The sequence below is a fragment of the Electrona antarctica genome (genome assembly GCF_951216825.1).
Source record: "Electrona antarctica genome assembly, chromosome: 16".
NCBI lineage: Eukaryota > Metazoa > Chordata > Actinopteri > Myctophiformes > Myctophidae > Electrona > Electrona antarctica.
In genome coordinates, this window is record NC_136797.1 from 31,418,879 (window position 1) to 31,446,662 (window position 27,784).

Consider the following 27,784-nt stretch of genomic DNA (forward strand, 5'->3'; position numbering starts at 1 on the left):
ACAGTGGAGAGCAGAGGCTCTCTCTTTTTTTATCCTCCTAAAAAAATAACATAATGAAAGGTTGAAATGGATGGAACTTTTCTTTTTATATCATTATATTTAAAAGATAATAAGAATGATAATAAGAAATATATCATTTAGTGCAGTGGTTTGGAGACTTTTTCACATCGAGACCCAAAATAAATCTTGTGTCTGAAGGTCTAACGACTGAAATGTCGACTTAATAAACAGCAGCCTTTTCACACAACTTCCAGACAGTGTGACCTTTTTCTTCGATTTGTTATTTTGTTATCAGAGATCCCCTTCTGAACATTTGCACCGTTTTGATTGTCCTACGCACCTGTCACTGTGTCACATCGGCCTTCTTGTAAAAGCATAAATTAACTCACGACGTGTCGCAATGTGAGCTTGAAGATTGGCTAGTTCCACTTTTATCTCCAAATGTTTCCTTAAAAAGTTGTTTCTTTGTGTATTTAGGCATATATCTGCCTTGTGCAACTTCAAAGCCTAAAAGTGAATCAGAAATGGATTTTTTATTTATTTATTTTCCGGTGTTCAGCGTCAAAAACACGTTGATCACAATTATTTGTGTGACAATTAATCGTCAAGTGAAATTTCATAATCGTAACAGTCCCTAGTTGTGAGCTTGTACTGTAGATCTGCTATTTTAGCCGAAGGTTTGCCACAGAATAAGCCAGGGTGCGTCATTTGAAACTCTACGCGGCTTGTGTAAGGACGCACTGTGATTGGCCAGTGCACTTGTGCCAGGACGTGCTGTGATTGGCCAGTAGCCACGCTGAGTGGCAATTGGGGCAAACGCTATCGCCAGAACACGATTTACTATTCTGTGCCTATCGGGCCGCAACGCGGACGGGGCTGAGTCGTCTCAATCGAACTTCGCATCGTTCGGCAGGGCAACTCGCTCCCTTTAGATCGCTCGGTGGTGCCTAACGTGGCTCAGGTTAGCTTGAGAAGGCGCACCTAAGGTTGTCGCAATCGGGAGTCGAACCCCGATTGGTGTTAGCATTATGTTATGCTTTAGCTATTGAAAAATAGCAGATCTACAAGCTCATAGCGCGCCACCGAGTGGCGCGCTACGAGCTTGTAGGTCTGCTATTTTTGAAAAATCGAAGAACGACTGACATAGAAACATAGCTTTTTCAGAAAACTGTCAGGATGTAGAAGACATTTTTAGAATCTGATCTCAGGTCAAAATGGGTTAAGTAACATCCATCTGTGCCATTCAGTGGAATGCACATCTTATTTTAAGTGTTGTAATTTCCTGGTGCAGTCAATTTCTCTATTTCTTTGTGATCGCAGACACGTTTTCGGAGACTACTGAGGTTACTTACTGTTGGTGTACAATTGTTATCAATTGCCTCCTCCACACAATAGAGCTCGTCCTGCCTGATTGTTGGAACATTGCATCAAAATGGCATGTCTGGAAGTGGAAAGAAACCATCGTCGTTATTTATAATGTTGACACAGAAGCCTGACGTTTACCGTTTATGTTTTAGATCTTTGACAATTTCCTTTACGATTAAAAAGTCCATTGTATCTGTACACTCAAAATATTTCAAACTGATGTCACGTACGTTTGGCTGCTTACCCTCGGGAATAAGAAACATACATCATCAAACAATACAACTGCACACTGCACTAGGAATGCAGTATATCATTAAAGTGTGTATTTTTTTCTCCCCCTATTAGCTCTCTGCCTCTGTTTTTTTCTTTCTTTGTTCTTTTTGTTGCTTTTTTCTGGTTGGAACTGTGAAATGCTTGGCTTTCATGTCTCCTGTGGAGGTGACATTAGCCAACCACTTGGCCCTCAAGGCCACGCATCTGGTTGCTTGCGAACCCAAATCGTCGAGCATGCTTTTCACTCTTTTCAGCTGTACCCACTTGGGGCTAAATTGCTGTGCCAGACCAATGGGGTATACACAGCCACCACAGACTTACTGGACTGAATTGCTGGCCGAACTGGACACGCACCTGCTACACCTTTATGGCCCTTAGCTCTGGATGAATAATGACCTGCAAGAGCCTCACGCACGGCTCTAAGAACTTGTTCACTGTTGTAGAACCAAAACAATAGTGTTTCTTTAACTAGCGAGGGCTCCAATGTGCTACTTATTGTAGGTCCTATGCTCATAGTTTCATGTCAAGGACAACTCCCAGGTGAAAAGTGTTTGTGCCAGGGACCCCAATAAGAGAAGATTTGTCAACATGTCTCAAAAAGTAAATTGGCTATTTTCGAATACAATGGGGGTTAAGTGATTAAGATATTCCTAATTTTGCAGTGAACCCCCCCAAGTGCCCCATATGGGTCCCCACATATGGGACCCCACTTTGGCAACCAGTTGCCTATAGAGAGCAGAGGTTCTCAGCGTTTTTGGCTGGGGACCCCCGGAAATGCTTTGGCCATGTCTCACGACATGGCCAATAACCAACTTTTCCCCATCCAGGGGATGGGCTAGATAGGGCTTCTCTTTCCATCTTGTTTGGATTTACCAGCCATCATCAGATTCCAGAGCGATGACTAGTGCAGAGTGGGATTATGGGATGTACATGTAAGGTCATGCATTAACATTAATCTAATTAATTTCACAAATTAACTCAGTTATTTTGGAAGCCCCCCCCCAAAAAAAGAAGAAAGAAAAAAAATATATATATATATATATTTGTATATATATTTGTATATATATATATGTATATATATATAGATATATATAGATATATATATATATCTATATATATATAAGTACTCGGCCTGCTGCCACTATGCACAGTAAAGTTGTTTGCACTGATGGGTCTAGTGGTGCAGCATTGGCCGCAGACAAACAAATGCACAGAGCTGTTTGTAGACTTCCAGCCTCCTGCAGAGCCATATGCTGTAAACCATATCATTGAGGCATATACACTGTATGGATGTGGAGAGGACGACAGTCAAGGACAGTGTTCTCCATTGTCATTCCTGACACTACCAATTTCTGTTTTGCTTGAGGGTTCTATTGACACTTTTATCCATGGCTATGCACACAACAGCTAAATATGGTTGTTAACCCTCATGGGAGTGCATACTGTTTGTCTGATGGACTTTTTTCAGTGCACTTAATGTTCACACGCACGCACGCACGCACGCACGCACGCACGCACGCACGCGAGCGCGCACACAAACCTTACATTTTTTCCTCCCTCCCTGGAGTTTGGGTATATCCATCCATATAATGGGCAAGCGTTTCAACCAATCCGCAAAGCCTAAGCCTTTTTAGAGGGACACACGGACAACCCAGAGATTAATAGATAGATACAATCCAGTATTCACTCTCATTAGTCGATGTGTTAAGTACGAACTAACACCATTGTTGCAACGTGTGCCCTCCATTGTGCAGCAAATGTGCTGAACAAATTGCTGGGTCGTGGGGACAATTTGAGTTGACTGTTCTTCAGCAATACAACCATAGAGCTCATCGGCTATTATTTGTCTCTAGCAAACACTAGCAAACACTCGTGTATGACTGGTGAGAAAGTCAAACATGTTTAATTTTGTCTTAAAACAGTGCTGGCGGCTTTTGACACCGGTGTCACACAATGACAACTATGGGCACTGTGGTTTGTCAATAACATGCTGCGATTTGCTTTGGCTAAATGAAGGCTAAGACTGAAAATCCAATGGAAAATTGTGTAGTTTGCACCTGCTCTAGCCCATATTGACTCCATTGACTGTCTCCAGAGTGAAGTCTTGATTGAACTTGTCTGCATATTACACAGATAATGGAAGGGCTGTGCCCTAACACCTTAACTGGGCACCTACCCAGGTTGGATATCCCCATACTGAATCTAACAAAACATGACTATATATTACTAATGTGCAACCACCCGCAACTATAGTGGCATGCATGGCAGTCTCAGTTCGTTAGCCAGGCTGACAGTGTGCCTGACGTGCAAGTGCAATGTGCAGCCATGCTATTAGCATACAAGTATGACAAGTCAAGACATCGCTAAATTGTTTATGCAAAATGCATGTTTGTTTTTCCCCAGTATCTCTACTGGGGACGTAGGTAATTGATTGGCAGGAGAGCTGTGTGCATTCAAATGAGAACCAATTAAAAACGCTTGGTGTCAGGGCAAATAAATAATCTGTACAATTAACCACTTATGCCCTATATACTTTGTTATAAGGAAAATTGTGAAAATAACCACTTTTGGGAAATGTAGTCTTCAAGCTTGAACAGAATAATGTATTAATTATGGCCAGGAGGTTTTCCCGACCTTTGACGTTGTCTGTTGTACTTTTACTTCTCGTTGCATATGCAGTGTGAAGCTGGTCTTAATGGCCTATATCGTTCCAAACGTCAGCGATTGCTATTCTAGTTCTTGCAGGGCATTTTATATAAAGTCTTTCCACTTTTACTGGATGCATTTCCAGATGGACACATTGCTATTGATGTTCCAGTAAGTCCCTGGGGGGTGTATTCCTTTGTGGATCATTGTATGAACACCATGTGCTTTGGTGCATCGGGGATGAGGTTGTATGGCTACAGAAAGTTAGGTTAGTGCATCGTCTATACCACTGCTTCCCAAACACTGGGTCGGGACCCATTTGTGGGTCACGGACACATATTTATGGGTTTCCCATATTTCATTTTTATTTTTAATTGTTATTATTTCAAAACATTTTCAAAAAATAATATCAAAGAAATTCGATAATTTAGAAAACAAATGCTTAAGAAGTAGTGAAAATACCCGATCTACAAGCTTGTGAGCTTGTAGATGTAGTTTGGGCAAACTAGTTTGGGTTTCGACATTAAAAGTGTGGGAACCACTAGCCTATACTGTATTGCTACAACACCCCTGGTTCTATTCTTGTGTTGCTTGTCATCCCCCTGATATGACCTCAACTTTCTACACTGTCAAGCAGAATGTGTTTAAGTGATATTAAATAATAACAAAAAAAATGAGGCAGTATAATGAACTTAACGGCACTCCATACAGCCTGTGATACTTGGCCTAAATATATTTTCTTATAAAGCGATTCTTTAATTCTCTAAAATGCCAATTGGATAGAAGTTTGCATTGTTTCTCTGTCACACCTCCAGTGCTACTGTTGTGTCAGGAAGGGTCAGGGTTGTTTTTGCTCTTTCAAACCTGTTATTCTCCATCCTTTGCCTCCGGAGATGAAAAGATGGCCCTGAGTTGTAGGCCTTGGGTACTTTGTTGACAACTGTGCTGTTCCAACAAGCTTTTGTCTGCTTTGTCAACCGAGAAAAGGGCAGAAAAGGCCCAGTTCTAATCAGTGCTTGTCACCATTAAAAGTATATAGTTAAAAAAAAGAGTCTATAAACATGGACTAGCCGTGATGACCCTTCATTAATGCAAAGACATATTCTGGGGAGCTCCTGTGTTGAGGGTCAGGGGGTAAGAGACCTTAGTACAGTATCTGTCATGGTTCTGACAGACAGTCCAGGATCCAGCTGCATAGCCTGGGGCTGAGTCCTAGGGTTCTGACAGACAGTCCAGGATCCAGCTGCATAGCCTGGGGCTGAGTCCTAGGGTTCTGACAGACAGTCCAGGATCCAGCTGCATAGCCTGGGGCTGAGTCCTAGGGTTCTGACAGACAGTCCAGGATCCAGCTGCATTAGCCTGGTTAATAAACCAGACCGAATCAGCCGTTGGCAAAAAAACAATTGCCTACCAGCGGATTACGGTCTGGCGAGGCTCAGTAGCACGCCTCTTTCCTACAACCGAGAACAGGTCGGACCAATCGGGACACGGTATGCAATATGGGCGGGCTTTGGTACAGTGACGTTCAATGCTTGAGACTTTTGACTGACAATAGCTCTGACCAATTGCGTCAAAGAGAAAATGTTTGAACCCGCCCCCCGGGAAATGAAATCCAAGTGGAGCCAGCCCAGACTAATATACCGCGACAGTGTTGTGTATTAGTCTATTAGTCTGGCTTATTAGCCAGGCTACAGCTGCATAGCCTGGGGCTGAGTCCTAGGGTTCTGACAGACAGTCCAGGATCCAGCTGCATAGCCTGGGGCTGAGTCCTAGGGTTCTGACAGACAGTCCAGGATCCAGCTGCATAGCCTGGGGCTGAGTCCTAGGGTTCTGAGTTTGATGTCAACGTTCAAGTCTGGAGGGGACTACGGTGTTGAATCCTGAGCTGTAATCTATAAAAAGCATTGGTTCCCAAACCAGGGGTCCGGACCCCCAAATGATATGGGGGGGGGGGGATTATTAGCTAAATGTGCAATGTTGTTTTCTCACTCAACTGTAAACAATAGTATAAATGTATACATCTGCTCATGTCTTACATTTAGGACCCTTTTAATACCACATTGGCCAACTTGTCAGATATTACAAAAGAGCCAAACATTGTGAAAATAGCCGATCTACAAGCTCATCTTGATGACGAGCATTATAGAGTATAGGAGTTATTCTTCTCCAGGTGGGAAAGGACAGTGTGTAGTGTTGTTGTTGCTACGCCGTTGTCTTTGGATTTGTTTTGTCAGTAGGCACATTAGTGGGGGTCGAAGGTGAGTGGCAACTTGCTGTTTATCCACAGCATCAGCATCTTGCTCTCACTATGTGGGCGAGTGCTACAGTACAGGTTGGCACTTGGAAGTCATTTAGAGTTTTAGACTAATAGTTACCTTGCTTTTCTTGGCACGGGAATGATTGTACACTAGCTGATTTAAGCGTGATGGACCTCTGCTCCCGAGGAGGGATTGGTGGAAAATCCCCGCAAAATCCCCTGATAGCTACTGTATGTTATGTTATGTTGTGTGTAGCACATGCTTTGAACACTCACCCTGTAATGCCCTCTGGCCCTGCTACCTTGCGTGTGTTCAATCATTATTCGTGTGTGTGTGTGTGTGTGTGTGTGTGTGTGTGTGTGTGTGTGTGTGTGTGTGTGTGTGTGTGTGTGTGTGTGTGTGTGTGTGTGTGTGTGTGTGTGTGTGTGTGTGTGTGTGTGTGTGTGTGTGTGTGTGTGTGTGTGTGTGTGTGTGTGTGTGTGTGTGTGTTTTTGGTTGGCCTCTCCTTCTGCAACATACAGCAATACGCTTTCGTTCAATTCCTTGTTTACGGCTCAGAAAGAATGGCTCGTCTCTCCTAATCTAGGGAGCTCTCCATGGTTTTGACCAGATGGCCATACTTCTGTCTTCATTTCTGACTTCAACATGCCTCTCGTTTAGAATATTAATGCTTCTAGAGAGACTTTATCGTAATCATCGCGAGGTAAGCAAGCAACATTATGCATCCTGGTTTTTGTGCGGAAGGGGGGGGGGGGGGGATTTCTTTCTATGTTGAAAGAAATCCCGGCGCTCATTGTTGTTAAACAGTGGAGCCAGTGAAGTTAGAAGTTATTCGTTACATATCAAAAATTGGACGGTACATACAGTAAATAACTTTCTGCAGTACATACGTAAATCTTGGCTGTCAACGGCCTGTCAAAACCCCAACAGATCTATACTTGGCATCATCAGATGTCTCTGCAACAGAGGTGAATAGATATGGGGAGCATTAACGGAGTACTGTAGATGTAAGAATGTCTCATATTCTCTTTATTTAACTGGATGCCATCAGTCAGAATTGCGCACGCACGCACGCACGCACGCACGCACGCACGCACGCACGCACGCACAAATCAGACACCGTTTCTACCCGACAGCAACTTCTTATGCCAAATCGCAGGACATGCAGACACCGTGAGACTCAATTCCTTATTTCCTTACAGTCGCCCACTCGCACCCATTTGATAAAGCAAGCGTCTGTGTGATCCTGCATGTGTGATTGATGGGTGTGAACGACAGGGCCGATCGATGCCTGCTCCGGTGTCAAGGCATGAGCACGAAGCAGGAAGTGCAGAGAGAAGCCCCGTCAGTGTCTTATTTATGAGTGGATGTGGCCATTGATCTGGCTCCTGATTCATTGTGTTCTTTCATTGTGAGGTCAAAGCCAGTGGCAGGCTGCCCAATACTCTTGAGTGTCTTTTAAAACCCTAGTGACAAACAGTGGAAGAAGTACTCTGATCTTTTTTTTCCCTTTTTTTTTTTTTTTTTTACTTAAAGGACGGTGCTCATTATAATATGGCACCATTTGTGTCTACTCGGTCTGTGTCTCAGAGGAGGGCTGTGGACAGTTCAGAACCGGTGACATCATCGATGGGGAAGTCAAGCTAATAGAAACAGCAGGCTTTTTAAATTCCTGGAAAGTTAGAATCATGTTTAACACACATTGACTGCCATAGACGTCTATTCATATCCAACGCTTTAATGCCAAAGACACTATATTACGTCCAATGGTTATTTCGGTGGTTTAGGATAGATGGCGCTCTTCGCCAACAAACGAAGGGTTCTAGGTTGCTTGGCGACGGTTACAACCGGAAATGAACCTGAAGTGAAAACTGCATTCCGCCTCAATGTAAACAGATTTACAAAAAAACATTTATCTCAGATTATTTTCTCAGATTGCGTTTTTGGACAAAACAAGCTATATTCAACGGCCGGTAACTAAAGAACCGATGATTGCGGTTACACATTAAAGATGATCGTCCGCCACTCCACACAGCATTTGTTTACATCCGGTTCACGTCTCGGGTCCTGTGGGTCTTCAAAATAAAATAAAAACGGCTAGCTCGCCGCTCCTCAAAAAATAATAAAATTTGCCTCCGTTGATACCTGCTTGGACACATAGCTTTGATTTATGCCCAGGAGTGTGGGCTGTTGATCACTTAGTATCTCCCTCTCCATTAGGAGATAAATACATTTAGTGCTGGCTAACGACCCAGTCATTTCAGAGAACATTTGCTGCTTTATCAGGGATGGCCTTGCAGATCCTCAATTAGACGTAACATGCAGTGATTAACAGCCATAAAGTAGATGGAAGAAGCTCAATGGAAATCATTTCATGTTATTGAATTACTCCTGCTGAGTCCAAACAGGAACAATTAAATTAAGGTTTACAAAATTAGGAAGTAAATAACCTGGCATCCCCTTTAAACAGTACAAATCACACTTGTGTGAAATGAGGGGCGCCTTTGAGGGTCAGTACGACGGAGTAAAAGGTCCATAGACTTGCCACATGATGTCAAGGGGGCACGGGCTGGGTGGGCATGCACAAAGCCAGGCGTTGGAGGGGCTAGCATCCCTCAAAATAGGACTTAAGTGGTTTAACCCATACTTACCCACCATTATCCTCAATAGTGTACCCGACCAGACCAAATAGGATTATATTAGCTATTGGAAGGTTTGAGTCAGGTAGGCAGCAGGCTTGTTTTCTAACAAACAGATTGGACTCAGAGCTCATTTTTAAATGCAGGACTATGTATTGCAGTACTTTCTGCAGTTGATATTTGTGTTGACAGTAGTTACTTGTTACTGCTGTTACTATTGCAGACGTGTACATGAGCTCTGACTTGGCACATGTTTTTTCCTTAGCTCAAATGTCTGTCTCTATAGCTTGCAGTGAAGGAAATCACTGCAAGCGAAAAACAAAACAAAATAAAACGAATTAATAAAGCAAATGTAAAGTCTCTGAAAATTCAAAAACTATCTGGCCATATTGGACATATTATTATCAATTATGTATTACTTTGTTGAATGCAGTGAATGAGAAATGAAATAGTGCAGCTGTGCTGTTGAACCCTGCCTGCCCTACCTCATCAACATTCAGGCCGAACCTGACCAGCAATGATGTTTGGATATACGTATTCATTAGTCAGTTCCTTCTATAATTCTCAAGTCTACAAATTAGTGTGATGCATGTGGACATTTGTTTGCATGCCTCCGGCGGCGACCTCCATGGCCAGAGGCACTATGTTTCTGGGTTGTTTGTATGCAGCGGTGTAAAGTAACTAAGTACATTTACTCAAGTACTGTACTGTACTTAAGTACAGTTTTGAGGTATTTATACTTTACTTGAGTATGTCCAATTCCCAACACTTTTACTTCTACTCCAATACACCTCAGAGCTAAAACTTTTACTTTTACTCCACTACAATTATTTGAAAACTTTAGTTACTATTGAGATGGATGAGAAAGTTTTTCAGCTCAAGCACCCCTTAGCTGAGATGAAACACACACACACACACACACACACACACACACACACACACACACACACACACACACACACACACTACATAATTGTATACAATAGTGTTGCAGATTAAACTTTTTCATAGATTTCATGGCTCCGTAGACTTGTTTTCCAGCACTATCATTCATTATCATTCAATTAATGTTTTGGTTTATTTTACACGATTATCTTGGATATGTTGGATTCATATTCATGTGTATTTTCACACATTTAACCAACTTAAACCGTCAATACTTAGTAAACTTTCGCTCTGCTCTTTTCCCCTCTACACCAAACATCTTTGTCGAAAATAGCCGATCTACAAGCTCGCTGCGAGGCTTTGTGAGCTTGTAGATGAGCAATTTCGGCTAGTGTTCTCCTCAGAATAGGGATGCTGGGGTTAATGAAAAAAAGAAAAAAGATCATATCACACAATGATATCACACCCCTCGTTGGCAGAGGCATACAACCGTGCAGTATTTCTAATCTCTGATTAGCAATGAAGATGTTGTTTAGCAAAAGTTATGAATTGAAGAATGCAGTACATTAACATTAGCCTGAACAGTGAAGTCAGTGATAGCCTGCCAGAAAAAATAAAATAATAATAATAATCCCTAATCCCTGGGAGATTTGTCAGGCACTCCTCAGTTTGAATTACATTTCACTCACCCCAGAGTTGGGGGTTATAAATCAGAGTCCACTATTCAAAGAAAGACTTTTTGCTGTGATGTTGGAATCTGTTTGTAACCTTGGAAATAAATCTTCCACACCCAAGTTCCAGACTCATACAGTCTACAGTCTACAGTACAGTGTTATTAGTCTGACCATGCCAGGCTAAATCAGTGACGCAATTCTTTACATTTTATATGGGAAGGTATTTTTTGAACACCTAAATAACGTAATACATAAGGCTTGGCTTGGCAACAGCCTGTCAAATCCGCACCAGATCTATACTTTGCATCACAAAATGTCTCAGAAACAGAAGTGAATAGAAACGAGAACCATCAATGGAGCAGATGTAAGCATTTCTTATTAATATTCCCTTCATTTGGATGTCATAACTCACACACAAACAGCAGCATTCTGCATTCCATTACACTTTATTTCCCTACTCATACACATTTCATAAAACCTCTGAAAGATACTCGATATGTGATTGGCGATGTACAGTAACAATACCAAAAACCAATGATACGATGCAGTATATCACAATAACAACTCCACAGTCCGACATTTAATGATACAGTAGGACAACACTTTGTCTCATGTCATAACATGAGCTGTGCGACGACTCGTTTGGGAATCTGTGGTTAATGCGATGCAACTCTGCTTATCAGAGGCTCTGCGCTAGTGCTGTAGCCTAGGCTTTTCCAGACTGTACACCAGAATTATTCCCTGCGTGACATGTGCACGTATAGGCTATATATACGCTTGCGCGTGGTCATTGGATGAAATGGTTAGCAGACGGTGTATGCTTTTTTCTCCTAAAACTTCGGCACGGCATACTACCTACCGTATATAGCGTGTAGCGGTAGACTACTACACCACTGGCGCTGTGCCGCTTTAGCTTTTGTCAGAGCTGGTAACACCGTTTGACTAAGCGTTGCAGCGTGACATGTTGTGAGCTTTTAGATCAGCTATCTTTGGTGTGCGACACCGACAAGCAACTAATGGAATGGAATTTTATTATTGCTTATCCAAGTATTTGTGTAATGTGTTCTAAAGATGAAAAAGCAATTGGCAGGTAATCCATGGCATAGGGAGGGCAGCAGTGGCTCAGGAGGTTGATGGGGTCAGCTGGGAATCAGTTCAGTCCCCAGTTCCATCTCCGGCTCTTCCGGGTTTCATGTCGAGCAAGACACTGAACCCCAAATTGCTCCCCGCACACTCACTTGGAGCAGCACACTGCTCCTAATAGGATTGGTCAAAAAGCAGACAAGTGATTGTCCCTCGGGGATGACTACAAATACCCTTTTTAAATGGTAATGTTAGGTAAACACTCGGCTAGCCCTAGCTTAAAATTCAATTTGGGTTTTTTTTGTAGCCAATCCCCCCATGTGTACCGTGGTCCCTGTCACTGTCAATCTCCCCTTTTGGCTTGGGAATGATGTAGACATCCACATGTCTCCTCTGATACACACAGACTCACCAGCCGCTTCCTTTAATCCATTGATACCTGGAACGCATCCATGTCACGTTAGCGTTAGCGTTTTAAACATTATGTTATAATTTAGCTATTGAAAAATAGCAGATCTACAAGCTCATAGCGCGCCACCGAGTGGCGCGCTATGAACTTGTAGGTCTGCTATTTTTGAAAAATCGTTAAAATGTGCCTCAAATCTTTCCGAAAATTGTCATGATTTAGAAAACTTTTTTTTTTTAAATTTCGACGTCAGGCCTGAATGGGTTAACCTGACAGCGAGGCTTTTCATTGAGAGTGTGATGCACACAGAGGGTCACACTATCTTCCCCCATTTCCGCTTCCTGCTGAACAGGGACCCTGACCCACTTGTTGGAGCTGCTAGTGCAGCGACAAAGAACACAGTTTCCATGTCTGTGTTTCTATCTGACTGTTTATTTTAGGCGCACTTAGTTCAATGGTTCCCAAACTGGGGGTCGGGACACAGATGATTAGCTTAATGTGCAACATTGTTTTCTCACTCAACAGTAAACAAACCAACATACACAGTATAAGTGTATACAGGGTATGTGCACATTTCTAAAGTGACAATTTTAGACCTTTTAAAATATCTCTAAAAAACTTTGGCAAAGGTGAAAATAGTCGATCTACAAGCTCACAACAACACCTCGCATCCCGAGCCGTTGTAAATCTGCTATTTTGACCATATTTATCTATGGAACCGAGTCAAACAAAATACTCATGAGATGAAATGTTTGCAGAAGCAGCGAGTGTATTCTCCGGCAGCGGCAGCAGCCACGGCGCCGCCGCCATTTGCCGACAACACCCGTGTCAGTGTTTCCTCTGCCACCGGCAAAGCATCCTAATCCGCCACGGACCGGCGGCTGTCTGCTTCTGCCGCTGTTGTGTCACTCATATTAATGCATTCATGCATGTGCCGGTGGCAGAGGGAAACACTGCCACGGGTGTTGTCGGCAAATGGCGGCGGCGCCGCCGCTGCCGGAGAATGCACTCGCTGTCCCTCAATGTTTGGCCACCCTTGCTTTAGTTGTAAGATTTGTATCTGTATTTTATTTCATATGTCATCAATATAGATACATATGTATGTCTTTTTTCCTATTCAGTCTTACTGTATGTGTGTAAGACATTGGGACTGACACGTGTGTCTTGTGACTGATGTGTGAACCCAGGTCATCCTACAGCCTGGGCCAAGGCTTGTGGCTGCCCGTCAGCAAGAGCTTTGTGGTGCCACCAGTGGAGCTGTCGATCAACCCCATAGCCAGCTGCAAGACGGACGTGCTGGTTACGGAGGATCCTGGCGATGTCAGGTCAGTTTGGCTCATTTCAGACTTACAATACATGCTGCCACATGGAATGATGTCTGCATGGGTCCGTATACTACTATGCAGTGTACCGGTATGCTACTTACTGTAGACTTATAGCAGTCATCTTGGGGTACAATAACTCCATTAAGATTGGATGATCTCAAAGGGAATTGAGGCAATAATGGTGGGAGGGCTTATTAAATTTATAATAAATGGGTAAATTGGTGCATTTATATAGCGCCTTTATCCAATGCCCTTTATTTCCTCCACGCACGCACGCACGCACGCACGCACGCACGCACGCACGCACGCACGCACGCACGCACGCACGCACGCACGCACGCACGCACGCACGCACGCACCTGATGGTGGAGGAAACCATGCAAGGCACCATAAACCTGCTCATCGGGAGCGGTTGGGGGTTCAGAGTCTTGCTCAAGGACACTTCGACACTAACTCTGGGGGAGCCCGGGATGGAACCCGCTCTAACTCCTGAGCCACTGGCGCCTCTAACCTTTTTTCAACCTGGTCTCGCTATTTTGGGCATTACATTATAAGAGTGCATTTTCTAAATGGTTCAAAGTGGTGTAGAAATAGCCACTAGGCAATCAACCTCACAACGTGGGCTTATAGTTGTGTTATTTCCGCGATATAAGTATCGCGTAAAGTTGTAATAGTCTGTGATATGTGAACTGTAAGATATCTGGGTGTTCATGGGGAAAAGGATCTCTTATGTCTACTGGTTCACCTTCACTGCTGTGATGTTGCTATCACTCACAGCTTTTCAAAATCTCTCTTTACTTGCGTCTCTGAAATCCCTTCTTTCTGCCAAAAGAGCATTATCATTATCTCCCCATTCTAAACTTACAGTGAGTAGAAGTGTTTCAGCACAGCCTTGATGTGCAATCAAAGCCTAAATACTTTCCACTACATAAAGTCAGAATAATGTCATAGGCATTCATTATAGTGTTCCCTATTCTCACTTCCAACTTGAATATGTAATAAATGCCACCACGGCAAGGCTGATTGCATTTAAAGTCTGGAATGCAATCTCAATGCAAGTCACACCACCTCTAGAAGTGGTCTGGCAGATCCAGTCACCTCCTAATCACATCAACCATTACGCATGGTATTAACACGTGATACATATTCATATACGCGTACATTACCGTATGATGAGTGATCTGATCACACAGGTTGTGTAAACCTGACATTTAACAGCATTTTTGTTATTTGCATTCAGCCTGCACTGTGATCAGATACAAAGTTACATGCGCACTGCACGGCATCAGGGGTGGGCATTTGGGCATCTTTTCTTAAAGCGTTTGCACTTGCAGTGTTTGCGGTTATCCACTGTTAAACACAGTGTGACGTCATTACTTTTACAAAAGCAAAAAACGTGAGTACCGTAATTTTTCCACTGGTGGGCGTGCAACACATTTCTCCTCCAGTCGCACAATTGCAGACACAGCATGCTACAGACACGAGCACTTTGTCAGTTTACAATAACTAGACCTGTGGTTAATGCGATGCATTAACCACCGGCCTACTTGAGAACGATGCAACTTGGGAACCTAATAATACCCGTTGTCAACTTGTTATAGCACAAGTGTCTGTGTCCCACATGGAGATCTCTGTATCTGTCTGTCTGCCTGTGTCTGAAGAGTTCAAACTGGCTGTTTAAAAGTGGAGTGGTTAAGTAATCCAATTGTCAGGTGTGGGGTTGCCATGGCAATCAATTGGCTGAGGCAGAGGCTGGAAATTGCACAGGTGAGGGGATTTAGGCTCATTAGGCCCACTGGCAGAGCCTGAGCAGAGCCTTTTGTGGTGGTTCTGGAGAACCGTGGGTCCGACCGACTCGATACCGGGAACTGCACTCCCTGCGGGGGTGTGGAACGCGTGTGTCGAATTAGAAGTCGGTGAGGCGAACGGTTCTCGAGTTACGTGCATTACAACCGTACACACACGCACGCACACATGCAGAGACGTGGCGCATTTATAGTAGGATACAAAAATTGGCAGCACTGACCGTGTAAGATATGCCGTTAGGAATAACTGGCCAATCAACAAGCCTTTGTCTGCACATCACAAAGAAAATCTATGAATCATTGAATGTTGAGTCTCATATACAGAAATAAATAGGGGGGGGGGGGGGGGGGGGTCAGTTTTTCTGAAGAACAGTGTTCTTTGGTACATATTTTAAGACTCCATGTTGTTCAAGGTTCAATCAAGGTCTCCTGTCGTTACTATTTGTGTAAAAGTAAAGAAAAGGCTGCACAATGCAGGATAATTAATACCAACGTTTCGACCTGGAAAGGTCTTTTTCAGGGCACCTTTTATGTATGGGTACACAATTCACCACTGCTTCAGTGCACAGTTCTTCCTTACTTAGTTAACTTTGTTTTCAAATATGATGCTTTATGGTCCCATTAATATTCACCTTGCAGTAATATTTAGATATTAGAGTCTGGCAGTGTGCTGCGGGTTCGACTCCCGATCCCGACGGCCTTTACTGCATGTCACCCCCCCCCCCCCCCATCTCTCTCCCCCATTTCCTGTCAGCGCCTCTCTATAAAAAAATATAAATTAAAGGCGAAAGCCGAAAAAAAACAACACTTTAAAGAATAGTATTTCTAAAAACTCAAAGTCAGTTTACAGAATCAACTTTATTAGGAATAAACTAGTTAACCCATTAAAACCGGGAAAGTATCTGTGTAATTTTAGATGCTCGAGCTCTATTTCGCTGTAATTTCGCTGTATTTCGCTGTGAAAATGGGAGTCTGCGGCCAAATATAATTGTGGGGGTCCTTGGCACGAAAAAGGTTTGAGAACTACTGATTTAGTAGGCATTAGAATTGGCCCCAGGTCTTAATGAATTAAAAAGATTTAAAAACTAAAACTAAACTAAACTAAATACAAATAAAAAAATTAAATAAAAGGTAGAAAGGGGGTATTAGAATTAGCTAGGGAATGCAAGTCTGAAAAGGTGGGTTTTTAGTGTGTTTTAGTGTGGAGCAAGTGAAGGTCACAGAGGCCTGGTGTCAGTGGTGTGTTGTAGTCCTTGGATCAGCTTCCGGTGAGCGCATGCGGGCGGCACAGTTTTAGTACACGGTACATACTAGTTACTTGATAACCTTGGTGGTGACACCGTATAGGAGCCTATTGCAGCAGTCAAGTCTGGATGGGATGAAGGCATACTCAAACTTGCTCATGATTTGAGTTCCGCAATCAGTGTACATTTTGTTTCGTTTGTGAGGGCAACATATTACATCCATAACAACAGTAATAGAGCGTCGCAGTCCCGCCTCCTACCCTGGACCAGGAAATGAAACCCAATGCATTTTTTTCCATAGACATAGGCTTTGTCCGCGGCGTAACCGTCTTTAAATAAATACTTTAAGAAATGTCTATGAGGAAAATGCATTGGGTTTCATTTCCTGGTCCAGGGTAGGAGGCGGGACTGCGACGCTCTATAAACCCAGCAGTTTGTTGGACTATAGGAAGTGGTTACCAAGACAACACATTTTTTTATTGGACAATGCTCACTCTAAAGTAAACATTATAGCCGCTCTTTTAACCTCTGGTAAAAGCCTTGTACTACTGGTACTGTATGAGAGTGATAATGCACTCTGAAGGTCCTTTCATGACATATTGGTGAAGTGATGAGTGCCTGTTCACATATCTGTTTATCCCACTGAGGCCGAGTCTACAAATGACGGAATTATGCTGCTTGCTACAGTAGTGCTGAAACGTTTTCATGTCAAGGACCCCCTAAATGATGCTTTATTGTATTTGGCCGCCCGCGGACCCCTATGTCAATATATTGTTCCAGGGACCCCCATAAGCAAAAAAAAAAAGCAGGGACCCCCAGAAGCAAAACAAAATTAAATTGTTTGCTTAAAAAAAACAGATTTGCACACATTCTCACGATTGAAGCGCTATGACCTTTCTATTTCTGAATTTGGTCAAATCTGAAATGACATTTGCTTTCCCGGTTTTACTTGTGTCTTTAGAGTTGTGAAAACAAACGCTGAAATACAAGTTTTGAAATGTAAAGAGATTATGTTTCTGCGTTCCTCTGAGTCTGACTCATTTTGGATTGGCACAGAACGCTGCATGTTGTCGATGCTCCAAAATATAGGTTTTTGACGCGCCCACTTGACGCCTCCAGTGTGATTACAGCCATTGTAAACACGGGGTGCATTTGATGACGCGAGTGTCTTATACGTTGAGTGAGTCAGAGCTTCAACGTTGTCCAATATAGGAAAATAACAGACTTGGTGGAGCCGCTTCAACCATTATTTCCCATATCGCAGAGCATTATTTGTGAGCATAACGTGTGGTATATTTTTTCTATATAGCTGGTCTAATTTCGAGCACATGACCCCTTTGCAATTTTATACACCATGTGCTCAATTTGTTTTACTCTTTTTACTTGGGGCATGTAATTTGTCTTATATTGTATTGTCACTGTATTGTCACTGATGATGCAAACGTCATCATAGTGCAGTGGTTCTCAAAATATATGCCAAGGACCTCCATAAGAGAAGATTTTTACGACTCTAGCAGTGATTTTCAACATTTTAATTTCAAGGGCCGCCAGTTTGACATGCATTAGTCTACGGACTAGAAGGCTTTCTTACCTTTATTTGTAGTTGTTACTTCCCCAAAAAAGAGGTCCAGGTGTTATTTTGTGCAAAAGTGCATTATTGGCTATTTCCCCTACCATAAGCCCTCAATGGGGGTAGGGTTTTTGTGCTAATTCGCTTATTTCCATCGAAATAAGTAGTAAACTGTGCCACTTAGGATACAATTTACATTATAAAGAGAGGATATATACAACAAGAAAATGGATTTTTGAGCGATGGAAATAGCGATGGAAATAAGCGAATTAGCACAACACCCCATTCACCCCATTCAATTAAATGCAATTCAATGCAATTCATTGAGGGCTTATGGTAGGGGAAATAGCCAAAAATGCGCTTTTGCACAAAATAACACCTGGACCTCTTTGGTGGGAACGTAACAACTACAAATAAAGGTAAGAAAGCCTTCCAGTCTGAAATTCTCCTTTAATGGCATTTCTATCTCTGGGACCCCAAGGTATATTGTAAAATCACTGTTAATTGAACTCTCTGAGTTACAGACCCATAAGGGTCCATTGGTTCCTAACTATCATTTAGCTGGGGACACCCTGGAACTCCCTCATGGACCACTAGGGGTCCCCGGACCCCACCTTGGGAACCACTGCCATAGTGGACCTGGTCTCAGGTAGTAGCTGGAGATACTGCTGCAGTATTCTTGACGGTTCTCGAGATACGTGGATTACAGACATACAAACAGAGATCAGGTGTATTTATTGTAAGATTAGATTAGCAATTGAAATTCACTTCCAGTAGATATTTAGTGTGGCAGTTCTTCAGTAGTTTCACAACCAAAGAGAAAAGATGGCTTGAAGCTAAACACACATGTAATCACTAATTCAGAACTAATTTTAGTTTAGCACACTACACTTTATGCATATTAAAGCCAGTTTCTATACTTGTATCCCCCCAGTTAATGTCTCTTGCCAATGGTGTTATGATATGCAGTATATAGTATGTGTTATTGTGGAGTGTGCAGCACACGCTATGTAACCTGCCATGGGACTGCAGATTGAAATGAGCTGAAGCTAAATCTGGTACAATGCCTTACAAAGAAAGAAAGAAAGAGAAGAAATGTAAATGTATGGTAATCGGTGCGGTGTAAAATGCATTATGCTTTACATTTAATGAAAGTGTGTTTGATTACATCTTATGGTATAATATGATGCATATAAATATTATGGACATTTTCTTTCTTCTTTGCTGTGACCCATTTATGTCAAGTGTGAATTATAAGTAAATTACTGTAATTGCTAACAGTTAAGTTACATGAATGTTGGTCAGAATAATATGAGTTCTGAATTATCACTGTGGATTTCTAGTGCCGAGTTAGTTATTTCTATGCAGCTCAGAGGGAAAGTCATTATTTATATTGTGCGTATTCCTTACCTTGACCATCGCTCAAGCATTGGTGTTGGTACCATGATGAATCGATGTCATTAACTGTTCAATTCCACTTCACAACTATGAAGCAAATTGACTGCCTATAACAGAAAAGGAGGTCCATTTAGGCAATTTAGGTTACTACAATTCATGTCTGTGCCGACTTATACCTCCTCGGCACTCACGCAAGCACGCACGCACACACTGATACGCACGCACGCACGCACGCACGCACGCACGCACGCACGCACGCACGCACGCACGCACGCACGCACACACAGTGGAATCAGGCTCTCAGCAGCAGGTCAGTGACAATGTTGTTGCTCATTCTGTGTTTGTGTTTTGCTTTGTATATGTAAATGCACTCGTGTGTGGAGCCACACTAAACTCTCACTCCGTCTTAGTTACATGTGCATTCAAGATGGAGCGCTCAGCTGCCTTTGTGGATATGAGCAGTCGTCTGTTTACATGTGCATGTCTGAAAGCAAATACCTCTAATCACTCCTCACTAATACAGCTGTCACATGTGTGAGGGGACATCTGGGCTCAGCAAATGAACTCCTGTTGTCTCAGAATAAGCCAACAGATATCAGGTTTATAGATTTGAAGTTAACTAAAACTGACAAAATAACTCCCATTGGAATTGGGAGGGGGAAAAAAACAACATAATAAAAACTAAAAACAAGGCTTTACAAAAATGACAAATAGCTGAAAGTCACTAGAGACCAGGCTTAGTTTTAGTCTTATCAAAAAGCATAAACAATTACTATGTAAAACTAAGCCTTTTTAAAAGTAAATGCAAAATAAAATAAACTATAGAAACCCCTAAAGTCTAAATTAAATTAAAATAAAACTATAAGATCCTGTGAATGCTGTTGTTGCTCCAATAAAGGTTTTCATATTTGTGCTGAAGCTCCATTTGTAGTTGCAGTGAAAACAGCATTGCTGTCCACTCCAGATTGTACCGTTACGATGTTTATCCTCATGTCAAGTGGATAATTGCTGTACCTGCATATCAATGTGTGAAAGTGTACAACACAATACACACTTGTATACAGCACACTCACTCACATACGCACGCACGCACGCACGCACGCACGCACGCACGCACGCACGCACGCACGCACGCACGCACGCACGCACGCACGCACGCACACACACACACACACACACACACACACACACACACACACACTTTCCACCTTCACCTGCTTTAACAATTTGCACGTTCCACTTTTGTGCAAAATGCCCCTCTAGTCTAATCTGCAGCTATTTATAGGAATGTGTAAGAGATGGATCAGAAACTATAAATCCTAAGTCAACAGTGGTGTTGTGAATGGTAACTCCTGAATGATTAATCAGGCTTAAGTACTATTTAACATCACACCAGGAAATAAATGGCAACTCTGAGAACATTAAGGAGGGGGTATTATATTTTATGACAGATTAAAAGACAGTTTATGTAGAATAATGAGTTAATGTATCTCACTAATGATTACTTTCCCACAACATGGGGGTTGTTGGGTTGGGGCTGTCTGTCAGACAGCCCCATGTCATGAATAATGCAGACAGATTGTTTGGGGAGATTGCGTGCACTCCCAAAATGTGTATGCAGTCACTGATGCAGTCGGTCAGTCATGATGGATACCGGTACTGGTATATGTGGTGATAGTGGGGAGGCAGAGCCAGGACTTTTAATGAGGTGCATCGCTTCCTTTCTCCTGTCCAACATTTTCATAAAACTTATTCTAGCTGGGCCTACACAAAATTGGTCAAGTTCTACATGCAATTGTAAAATAAAACAATGTTGGATCCAGGTAACCAACATTATATAAAACTAAATAGCATTAGGGGTCCTCGAGGCAGTTCCAGGGGTCCCCAGCTAAATGATAGTTAGGAACCAAATGGACCCTTATGGGTCTGTAAAAAAAAAATGGTGTGAACTGCTGTCCAACCTGAACCTAAAGCAACTGTATTCCCACTTCCCAGAGCCGATCCCTGACATACAAAAAAAAAACATTTGAACATAATGAAAATATGAAAACATACCCGTTCTTGGTTCTGGTGACTGATATTATCCTTCTGATTTGTGAGGAGATGAAATAATTTATAATAAAGAAATAATAATAAAATAATTTCATGAGAAATAATGGGGTTTTCCATTGGGCAAAAAGTACCTAGGACTTCATGGTATCACCTCTGCCGAGGTCACAAGAGAGCAAGAGGTGACATGTAAACACTGCAGAATATGGTCCAAGAGAATTCCCAGTAGCATCATAGTGGCATACAGTACTCACATGCATGCATGTGGATGCACGCACGCACGCACGCACGCACGCACGCACGCACGCACGCACGAACGAACGCACACACGCACGCACGCACGCACGCGCACACACACACACACACACACACAGCACGCAAGAGTATGCTATTCTATGACAACAGGAAATAATTCTGCTGGCCTTCAGCACTTTTGAAAGTGGAGGGAAAACAACAACATTGCACTGTATTGACTGTACATGGTGAATCCTTGTGTCATCTGTATGTTATTATTGTGCTTGTTCATTTGTCTCAAGCCTTTAATTTCAAGGATGCCCGTAGCTCTTATAGTGTACAAATGGAACCAAATGGACCGGCCAAGGGTCCATTTGGTTCCATTTGTACCCCATGGAAGTCCCTGGAACCTTTGAGAACCACTGCTGTGTACACCTGATATACCTAAACCACTGCTGTATACACCTGAACCACTGCTGTGTACACCTGATATACCTAAACCACTGCTGTATACACCTGAACCACTGCTGTGTACACCTGATATACCTAAACCACTGCTGTATACACCTGAACCACTGCTGTATACACCTGATATACCTAAACCACTGCTGTATACACCTGAACCACTGCTGTGTACACCTGATATACCTAAACCACTGCTGTATACACCTGAACCACTGCTGTATACACCTGATATACCTAAACCACTGCTGTATACACCTGAACCACTGCTGTATACACCTGATATACCTAAACCACTGCTGTATACACCTGAACCACTGCTGTGTACACCTGATATACCTAAACCACTGCTGTATACACCTGAACCACTGCTGTATACACCTGATATACCTAAACCACTGCTGTATACACCTGAACCACTGCTGTGTACACCTGATATACCTAAACCACTGCTGTATACACCTGAACCACTGCTGTATACACCTGATATACCTAAACCACTGCTGTATACACCTGAACCACTGCTGTGTACACCTGATATACCTAAACCACTGCTGTATACACCTGAACCACTGCTGTGTACACCTGATATACCTAAACCACTGCTGTATACACCTGAACCACTGCTGTGTACACCTGATATACCTAAACCACTGCTGTATACACCTGAACCACTGCTGTGTACACCTGATATACCTAAACCACTGCTGTATACACCTGAACCACTGCTGTGTACACCTGATATACCTAAACCACTGCTGTATACACCTGAACCACTGCTGTGTACACCTGATATACCTAAACCACTGCTGTATACACCTGAACCACTGCTGTATACACCTGATATACCTAAACCAAATGAACCACTGCTGTGTACACCTGATATACCTAAACCACTGCTGTATACACCTGAACCACTGCTGTATACACCTGATATACCTAAACCACTGCTGTATACACCTGAACCACTGCTGTATACACCTGATATACCTAAACCACTGCTGTATACACCTGAACCACTGCTGTATACACCTGAACCACTGCTGTATACACCTGATATACCTAAACCACTGCTGTATACACCTGATATACCTAAACCAAATGAACCACTGCTGTATACACCTGAACCACTGCTGTATACACCTGAACCACTGCTGTATACACCTGAACCACTGCTGTATACACCTGAACCACTGCTGTGTACACCTGAACCACTGCTGTATACACCTGAACCACTGCTGTATACACCTGAACCACTGCTGTGTACACCTGAACCACTGCTGTATACACCTGAACCACTGCTGTGTACACCTGAACCACTGCTGTATACACCTGAACCACTGCTGTGTACACCTGAACCACTGCTGTATACACCTGAACCACTGCTGTGTACACCTGAACCACTGCTGTGTACACCTGAACCACTGCTGTATACACCTGAACCACTGCTGTGTACACCTGATATACCTAAACCACTGCTGTATACACCTGAACCACTGCTGTATACACCTGATACACCTGAACCACTGCTGTATACACCTGAACCACTGCTGTATACACCTGATATACCTAAACCAAATGAACCACTGCTGTGTACACCTGATATACCTAAACCACTGCTGTATACACCTGATATACCTAAACCAAATGAACCACTGCTGTATACACCTGATATACCTAAACCAAATGAACCACTGCTGTATACACCTGATATACCTAAACCAAATGCATTTTGAAAAAAACTAAAATCTCCCATTAACATAACTGCTCAATCAGTGAATTTGTCAAAATTCGTTTGATGTGATTAATAACTCTCATTGTTGTTGATGAACCAAACTAAAGTCACTCTTGTCAACGGAACACTTCATGAATCACCCAATCGATATTATCTTCAGACATTCCGAGCTGTGCTCAAAGACCAGCGTTTCTGTCAATAAGACCCCGTCGATACAAGCCAGAGTGGTCCGTGACAGCCCACGCGTGTGATGAATGGCCTGCTCACAATGATAAATCCAACCTTCAAAGTATCGCTTCCCCCGCGATCCCATGTAACGGCGAGGAAGTGGAGGCTTTGAGCAAATCCAATTAATAAATCAACTTCCAATTTCTCTAAACCTCCCTGTCAAAAGAAAACATATTTCCTGACCCGTGAACCTTCTCAATCAATCTTTATTTTTATCACCCAGGTTTACCGACATTTTCATACAGTATATGCTCCCCCAGATGCCTCTATTATGATTAAGCAAGCTTCGAGAAAAAAAAGGGGGGAAATGCGCTTTTCTATCCTGACGACAAAAAAAAGTGTGCGATGAGAGTCAGCATATTTGTGGTGAACTGGAACAAGAGCATTAATCAAGCACAGGGTGCAGACCAATAACGGGCTCTGTAATCATGCTGGAGCAGCGCTCTAACTTTGGGCTGCATCGCCTGGCCATCCATCATTCCGGGAAGGCAAGAGAGGAGGAGGAGGAGAGATTAATAACAAGTACATTAGAGAGTCAGTGTTTAGATGCTACCAATGTGGTGCTAGGTCAAGTAAAAGAGTCTCGGTGCCAAAAAGGATGCTCGTGACGAGTTAACCCATTTTGGGCGGGAACCCCTTTTGGTGTTAGCATTATGTTATGCTTTAGCTATTGAAAAATAGCAGATCTACAAGCTCATAGCGCGCCACCGAGTGGCGCGCTACGAGCTTGTAGGTCTGCTATTTTTGAAAAATCGAAGAACGACTGACATAGAAACATAGCTTTTTCAGAAAACTGTCAGGATGTAGAAGACATTTTTAGAATCTGATCTCAGGTCAAAATGGGTTAATGACTGGAGGGAGAAGAATTCTATTGAGATGTACAAAGTACAAATGTTTTAATGGGTTAAACCAGTGGTTCCCAACCTTTACTGGACCTGGGCCCACGGGAAAATCCCCGGAAGTGTTCACGATCCAAGCATCTGACCACTTAACATGGCAGCTAAATTGGTCAGATATGCACATTTTCAGTTTTCATTTTCAGCTTTAATCTCATTCAAGATGACATCCAGACAGTGTATTACTCAAGCATGCTAAAATATGTATCTGAAAACATGCTACGTATGTATAAATAAATGAGTGTTTTGTCAAATCTTTGGAGGCCCACTTGCAATATCCTCATGGCCAACCAGTGGGCCCCGGACCACAGGTTGGGAATCACCGTTTTAAACTAGACATCAGGTTGGAAAACGTTCACATAATCCTTTCGTCGTAACTTGTTCCATCTTGGTCCCTTTGAGCATAGTTTCATGCACCTCGCATTGATTCTGTTTTCATCTTCGACTCGCCCATCTGGGAGAGGAGTGAACGTGAAGTCAAGTTAGCATGCAGCCGAGCCAGCCCATAATTTATTTTTTGTCTCACCTTGCCCACCCCTTATTTTCCTCTGAATTTAGGAGTCATTTGTCAATGTTTCGAAGCTCCTGGCAGACTGTGCTGATGCACATAAAGCCATGTATTACGCGTCTCACGCACAAAAAGTGAGCTGCCAAATGAAGAGAAGTTGACTGCAACATGGGAGAAAAGAAACAGAGTTACAGCAGGGTAAACTTTATCCGTAGCCTTTCAGAATGATGTGGAATGTTCCCCTGTGATTCTACCAAGGCTGCATAAGCTTTAGAAATCAGGGACAAAGCCAGCGGTGGAAAGTGACTAAGCATTTACTAAAGTACTGTACTGAGTTTGACAATTTTTCAATACTCAAATCTCTTTGAATTTCAATAACTAGACAAGTACTCGTCTTGTCCCTTTTATATATATGGAGTTCAGGCATGCTCAAATATGGAGTATATGGAGATGTCAGAACATCATTGTCATGTCAGAACAGGCCGGCTCCATATATGGAGATGTCCAGAGCCTGGGCAGGGGCCCTGTCCAGAGCCCGGGCAGGGGCCCTGTCCAGAGCCTGGCCAGGGGCCCTGTCCAGAGCCCGGGCAGGGGCCCTGTCCAGAGCCCGGGCAGGGGCCCTGTCCAGAGCCCGGGCAGGGGCCCTGTCCAGAGCCCGGGCAGGGGCCCTGTCCAGAGGCCGGGCAGGGGCCCTGTCCAGAGCCCGGGCAGGGGCCCTGTCCAGAGGCCGGGCAGGGGCCCTGTCCAGAGGCCGGGCAGGGGCCCTGTCCAGAGGCCGGGCAGGGGCCCTGTCCAGAGCCCGGGCAGAGTCGGTGGGGCGAACGGTTCTCGAGTTATGTGGATTACAAACGTATGTACACACGTCGTACACACAGAGACGTGGTGCATTTATATTAGGATTCAATACTTCTACTCTGCTACATCTCAGAGGCAAATATTGTACTTTTTCACTTCACTACAGTTATTTGGAAACTTTAGGTTACGGTACTTTGTAGATTTAGATTCCGCAATTCAAAAATAGACAATCTTATATTATTTTAGTAGGCCTACTTCTACTTGGTGCTGTAAATACACATTGATACCAATACGTTAGTACTTTTAGTTGAATTTTGAATTCAGGCATTTTACTCACAACAAAGTATTTTTATATAGTGATATTTTCCTTCAAGTAAAACAATCTAGTATTTGCTGACTAGTGCTGCCTTGTTGACGCTACACTAAGCAAGGGCAGATAAGAGTGATGGAGGGACTGGGCTGCCACAGTTCCACTTCCTATGGAATGTGTTCATGTCTATAGCTACATACGTATGGGAATGTTTGGTATGGGGCATGAAAACGTGTCTTTTCCAGGTGGAGAGTGAGTTATATATAGGTATAGTTGGTGAAGGTTGCTGAGCTTGTGGTTTTTCTAGGACAGGATAGATCAGCTTAGATATAGGGGTGGGACAGGAAAGATTTAGAGGTTGTACCTACAGTACCAGAGGTGTTTCACACCCATGGGTAAAACAAGGAACACAACTACCTCTTCTTGCCTCTACCGGAGGCCAGAGGCATTATGTTTTCTGGTTGATGGTCCTTACATACCCAACATCCAACCCAACCTGTGGGATTTTAATGGTAAGCTACGGTAACGTTGATATAAAACAAAATCATCAGTCATGGTGCTTTTTTGAGTTTTCATTGTGACATATAGGACCTCAATGGAAGTCCACACTACGTTTTTTGGATCATCCTTTTAGACCAAGTTTATGAAGTATTCAATCAATCAATAAATGCCAATAAATATAGGAACTTAAAAGAATACTACGTTAGTTCCATTAAAGGAGAATTCCATGTTAGAAGGCTTTCTTACCTTTCTTACCTTTCTTTGTAGTTGTTACGTCCCCACCAAAGAGGTCCAGGTGTTTTTTGTGTGCAAAAACTCCTTTTTGGCTATTTCTCCTACCATAAGCCCTCAATGAATTGCATTGAATTGGACGGGAATTGAATGGGGCTATGGGGTGTTGTGCTAATTCGCTTATTTCCATCTAAATAAGTATTAAAGTGTGGCGCTTTGGATATTATTTACATTATGAAGAGAGGATATATACAAACAAATTAT

General features: G+C 42.9%; 1 protein-coding gene across 2 annotated transcripts in view; it reads left to right on the forward strand.

The window, feature by feature from the left end:
• Positions 1 to 27,784, forward strand: part of astn2 (astrotactin 2) — a 530,329-nt gene that overhangs the window by 270,031 nt on the left and 232,514 nt on the right. For both annotated transcript variants that reach the window (XM_079524726.1, XM_079524727.1), the window contains exon 10: positions 13,417 to 13,554. In XM_079524726.1, coding sequence (XP_079380852.1) covers positions 13,417 to 13,554 — 138 coding nt within the window. The remainder of the gene's footprint in view (positions 1 to 13,416; positions 13,555 to 27,784) is intronic.